At 35.4% G+C, this 6364-nt stretch overlaps 1 protein-coding gene across 2 annotated transcripts in view; it reads right to left on the minus strand.

The window, feature by feature from the left end:
- LOC123741798 (NLR family CARD domain-containing protein 3-like) overlaps positions 1–6024 on the minus strand; it is a 19419-nt gene extending 13395 nt beyond the window's left edge. The window contains exons 1-2 of one of the 2 annotated variants that reach the window (XM_045716005.1): positions 5920–6024; positions 3872–3970 (exon numbers count right to left, since the gene is read on the minus strand). In XM_045716005.1, coding sequence (XP_045571961.1) covers positions 3872–3954 — 83 coding nt within the window. In that variant the 5' untranslated portion in view covers positions 3955–3970; positions 5920–6024. The remainder of the gene's footprint in view (positions 1–3871; positions 3971–5919) is intronic. The other variant, XM_045716006.1, reaches the window with a different exon arrangement.
- Positions 6025–6364: the final 340 nt, after the last annotated feature.

Raw genomic sequence — 6364 nt, forward strand, 5'->3', positions numbered from 1 at the left:
TTTTCACTATCTAATCATGACATGGGGTTGATCAATGACAGACATGTATTTGTTTAAAATCTATCACTTAATGATTTCATTTCAGAGAGACAAATAATAATATTTGTTTACAAAATGCTATATATCTGCCTCACTCTCAACTGTGACCGACCGTTTCAATTCGGTCATATGTAGCAACATTTGAAATGGTGTTTTTTATGTTGGATAAAAGTAGAGACTCAGAGCTAGAAAATGGTATATCAGACACTACAGTTGAGGAACAATGGGAAAGTAATTCTGCTTTGAAAGTTGATCAACTTGGAACCTCACTTTTGAGAGAATGTCCTTTGAATGTTTTGGTACCTACTGGAGAGCTCTTCTTTGTCTACAGGGCTGTTACTTTGGCAGATAATGTCACCCATCTAAATAAATAGTTGTTATATATATAATTAACTAAATGTATGGTGTTTTTGTTTTATGTCAGTTTAATTTTGTTATGCTATAAACATTTTATTTTATTATAAGTGGTAAAAGGAACTAGAAAATGTTATATTTTGCGATTCTGAGTAATTACTACTTTAGTAAAGAATTACACATTATTCAGTACTACTGCAGTTGCTACATAATTCCAATAGATGGCAGCATAAGACCACAAATGATATTTCAGAATATTAGTTTAGTTTTCTCCCTGGATACACCACCACTCCCCACGCTTCTTTCTGTCCCTTTCCACACTGCTAACGCAAGAGGAAGGACTGAAAAAAGCATTTAACAGATTACTGTGAAGTAATATAATGATGATTCATGTTTATTATTACCTGTTTTTATGCTCATGTTTGAAATTATACTTCATTACTATAACGATTATCAATAAGCCTGAACATTAATTCAGACACCTCTGGTTGAGAAAAACGTATTTTCCTGGTACATTCATTGTCAAATTCATCAACCACCATCGAGCCACTCTGTCTTCTCTCTCTAGTAGTCAACTCAGCCCCAGTAAAAGCTGGTGTCTTCACTCTGCCTTCTCTCTCTAGTAGTCAACTCAGCCCCGGTAAAAAGCTGGTGTCTTCACTCTGCCTTCTCTCTCTAGTAGTCAACTCAGCCCCGGTAAAAAGCTGGTGTCGTCACTCTGCCTTCTCTCTCTAGTAGTCAACTCAGCCCCGGTAAAAAGCTGGTGTCGTCGCTCTGCCTTCTCCAGGGGCATGTTGAGGTAAATTTACTAACCGAGAGGGTTGAATTATGTAATTTATTGGTGGGCTGGAAGGCGCACTCTTGTCTTTTCTATTCCGAGGTTGTTTACTCGCAATATCAGATATTAAGATGACTTTTTATAATGCATGTATACTGAGGTTGAGGTTCTGACTAGTGATAATTTACCCGGGGTTCAATACCTGCTATAGTCACTATTATTTTGCTCTCCCAAAAGCAACACAGCCCTAAAACGAGATATATAGCTAACTAAAGTCATGTTAATGAGTGACCATTTTAGAAAATCATGGGACATATAGTCTGTGGTTGCATGCTATTTTATGTCAATCATACTGCTGCTTGTAGCCTATAACTGATGCTTTGTGGTCTTATGCTGCCATCTATTGGAAATATTTAGCAATTAAAAGTTATTAATGCACATTCAGACGTTGGTGAGGCAGCTGAGAATTTAAAAAAAAATGGAATGTGTCCAGCCTACTTGAGGCGCCCGAAAATAATATTCAAAAGTTTAGTCCTTGGATACAGAGGGGTTAAACACTAAAGTTACCGTCCATCTAGTGAAGAGAGGAGAACCGGACAGAGGTAGCCAGCATCTGTCAACGAGAGAGGGAGGATTGGATAACTAGGATGCTGCTGGTAGAGTAGCTAGCTAGCTTACCTAGCTGTACCGACTAGCTAGGATAACTAGGATGCTGCTGGTAGAGTAGCTAGCTAGCTTACCTAGCTGTACCGACTAGCGAGGATAACTAGGATGCTGCTGGTAGAGTAGCTAGCTAGCTTACCTAGCTGTACCGGCTAGCTAGGATAACTAGGATGCTGCTGGTATAGTAGCTAGCTAGCTTACCTAGCTGTACCGACTAGCTAGGATAACTAGGATGCTGCTGGTAGAGTAGCTAGCTAGCTTACCCAGCTGTACCCGACTAGCTTGGATAACTAGGATGCTGCTGGTAGAGTAGCTAGCTAGCTTACCTAGCTGTACCGACTAGCGAGGATAACTAGGATGCTGCTGGTAGAGTAGCTAGCTAGCTTACCTAGCTGTACCGACTAGCTAGGATAACTATGATGCTGCTGGTAGAGTAGCTAGCTAGCATACCTAGCTGTACCGACTAGCTTGGCTAGCTAGCAGGACGTTCATCTGTCGTTTGTCTCGATGATGATGACGAATCCGGTGAACCACAAAATGAAACAAGGATAGAGAGTGAAAAGGATCTGGCTACACTCATACTGTCCCTGACCGTAAACCAAAAGCAAATTGAACAATAAACTTCGGTGTCTCAACACTGTAACAAACTCTGTCATTATTCCCCAAGATCACCTCAGCCCACTCTGCACGTAACATGACAATATGTTTGGCGCCACACAGTATGGGGGACGTGGACAGTTCTGTACGGGGACGGGGCCAGTTCCAGAACGCGGACAAGAGCAGTGCCACACAATCAACTAAACCCAGTCTTTACAGTGGGTTACATTAGTAATATTCATTTTTCTCTATGTTAAACAAACATTTATTGCAACAATATTTTGAGATCTGGGCCCATATCCACAAAGCGTCTCAGAGTAGAAAATTGGTCGTATAAGTGCTGAGAATACAGACATTTTACACTTCTGGGTATAAATGAAAGCTATGCATGAAGTCTCTACTCCCACCTAGTCAGCAGATATTTAGGACACCTCGTGAGCTGTCCTAAGTAGTTAAGAGTTAACAGCAGGTGTCTTGATAATACTATAGAATAATGCAGCGAGTCAGTGGTTCCTGCACCACATGTAAATACTTTGGGGTAGTAAAAATATTGTTTTCTATTTCTATATGATCAATCCATTAATAATATAGACCTACATGCAACAGTATGTCTTGTGCTTTTGGAAATTATTTATGAATAATATGTATGTGTAATATTTATTTATAATATTTATGTATCATATTTATGTATGATATTTATGTGTAATATTTATGTATAATATGTATGTATAATATTTATGTATCACAAGTGATACCATGTATGTCTGCATAGCATTTTGTCTTCATTTTGGCAGATTAACTCATGCTTATTTCTGAAGATTATCTCTGGTTTTCACCCAGAGGCTAAGGAGTTGGAGCTGTGGCGGGATTTGAACCTGTGTTTGAAAGGTGGCTGGTTCGAATCCTGGGCCGAGTGCTGAAATAAACAGGTGGAATTGATCTGACCACTGGAGGGCTGCTGGGTTCACATCCTCAAAACAATCACCATTCGTTGATCAGAACTCTAGAGATTCTTCTTCACTGAACCCAAAAATATATCACTTTTAGTGATTCCATATATTATGGAAGTGATAGAAGCCTTTTTGGTTCTATAAGGAACCTTATTTTCTAAGATTGTATAATAAACACATAAACATTTGATTATTTAATTTTCTACATCATGTTATTTCAAGTTATCTCTTTGGAGCGCAACATCACGTTGTTAAAAAATTATCCTAAATTAGGCATCTCGGGTGTTCCAGCTAAACAATGGATGTATAGCGTTTTGCAATACAAAAATATTATACACAATCCTAAGCTATTAATTAAAAATCTGAGAACAGTAATATTGAAGGTACCCATTAGCAACCATTTCTGATTTAAAAACAAACGTGAACATTTTTGGAAATATCTTTTTTGAAATAAACTATTAATAATTCTTAAACAAAATTGTCATCTCACCTCTTAGATTTGGTGTCATGTTCCCCAGAGAGACTCATTTTAGAGGCAGGGTCCCCCTCCTTCCTCTCCCCAGAGAGACTCATTTTAGAGACAGGACCCCTGAACAGAGATCCAACATGTTGGTTGTGGTTAACACAGTGACAACTAAACAGAGATCCAGCATGTTGGTTGTGGTTAACACAGTGACAACTAAACAGAGATCCAGCATGTTGGTTGTGGTTAACACAGTGACAACTAATTATTGATTGTCAATTGTTCTCATGTATTCATTATCTCTTAGAGAAATAAAACATTTACTAACAGACATAGAAACAGTCAGGTGATTTAATGCATCACATTAACATGTTGTTGTGACATTTCATCTCCATGGTAACTGTCAATAATAATAATAAGTCACTGTTTGTTAAGGTAGTTATACACAGAACAACAACAATAATAATAATAGTAATAATAATAATAATAATAATAATAATTCACTGTTTGTTAAGGTAGTTATAGACAGTACAGCAACAATAAATATAATAATAATAATAATAATAAGTCACTGTTTATTAAGGTAGTTATAGACAGTACAGCAACAATAATAATAATAATAATAATAATAATAATAAGTCACTGTTTGTTAAGGTAGTTATAGACAGAACAACAACAATAACAATAATAATAATAATAATAATAATAATAATAAGTCACTGTTTGTTAAGGTTGTTATAGACAGAACAATAACAATAACAATAATAATAATAATAATAAGTCACTGTTTGTTAAGGTAGTTATAGACAGTACAGCAACAACAACAATAATAATAATAATAATAATAATAATAAGTCACTGTTTGTTAAGGTAGTTATAGACAGTACAGCAACAATAATAATAATAATAATAATAATAATAATAATAAGTCTCTGTTTGTTAAGGTAGTTATAGACAGTACAGCAACAATAATAATAACAATAATAATAATAATAATAACAATAATAATAATAATAATAACAATAATAATAATAATAATAACAATAATAATAATAATAACAATAATAATAATAATGATAATAATAATTCACTGTTTGTTAAGGTAGTTATAGACAGAACAGCAACAATAATAATAATAATAATAATAATAATAATAATAATAATAATAATAAGTCACTGTTTGTTAAGGTAGTTATAGACAGAACAGCAACAATAATAATAACAATAATAATAATAATAATAATAATAATAATAATAATTCACTGTTTGTTAAGGTAGTTATAGACAGTACAGCAACACAAGGCCATGTCTCACACGTATTTGTATTCACTAACAGTAGGCTATTTATTGTCTTTCAATCTGTTGTTTTCTAAACGTATCTGAGAATGTAGACAGAAGGGCTAAAACAGACATGATTGATCCGAGGAGGAAATTGTTGATCCTTTCAGAAAGGTTTTTTGCATCAAGTGAGAGAGGTTATATTATGTAAAGTAGACTAGGTTATAATGCATAATAGCAGTTTGTTAGTGATATGCAGATCAAGGTCTATACCTCGGCTATAGCCTACATATCATAGATGACCAGTCTAAACCTGTTCAGATCAACATAATGTTATAGTCCTACCAGTAGCAGGACAGAGAATGTACTGTATATAACCTACATATCATAGATGACCAGTCTAAACCTGTTCAGATCAACATAATGTTATAGTCCTACCAGTAGCAGGACAGAGAATGTACTGTATATAACCTACATATCATAGATGACCAGTCTAAAACTGGTCAGATCAACATAATGTTATAGTCCTACCAGTAGCAGGACAGAGAATGTACTGTATATAACCTACATATCATAGATGACCAGCCTAAACCTGTTCAGATCAGTTCACAGAGACCATCAGGTTTGTCGGCATGATAAGTGATCATAGCCTTATAATAGTTTGTAGGTAGTCTAGACCAACAGTACGAGAGTCTGCCCGTCTTTCCTACATACCAACACATTTATTCAATGTTACCGAGAAATATGTGCCACAGTTTCAACAGCCATCTTTGTAACTGCGTAGACTACACACTTACTTTCACGTTCATATGAGGAAATCACAAAACTTCTGACAGTCACTGGTGCAGCCACCTGTTTTCTTGCAGATGAAGTAGCTTTCACAGGCAGCTCATTCAACCAGCCTAAACAACAGTAAATACAAGATGTCAAATGGTCAAAAGTGAATCTCAATAGAGCCATATACATTAGAGAGAGGTATATTGCTGCAGATGTTGGATCTTAATTTGAGCCAGTTTGCTACACCTGGAAAATAATCCTGCAGAAACAGGACATTTGAATTATTGTGTGGATTATAATTAATGAACAGTTTTAAAATGGAAAAATTGAATTTATCATCTTCAGAAACCTTTTCTAAAGTTTAATTACACTCAAATACACTACAAGTTTAGTTTTTCTGCAACAGCGTGATCAAATTAAGATCCTACATCTGTACAGAGTTTATGTCTTTATCTGAAAAGGGCA

This window comes from Salmo salar, chromosome ssa03 (genome assembly GCF_905237065.1).
Source record: "Salmo salar chromosome ssa03, Ssal_v3.1, whole genome shotgun sequence".
Classification (NCBI taxonomy): Eukaryota; Metazoa; Chordata; class Actinopteri; order Salmoniformes; family Salmonidae; genus Salmo; species Salmo salar.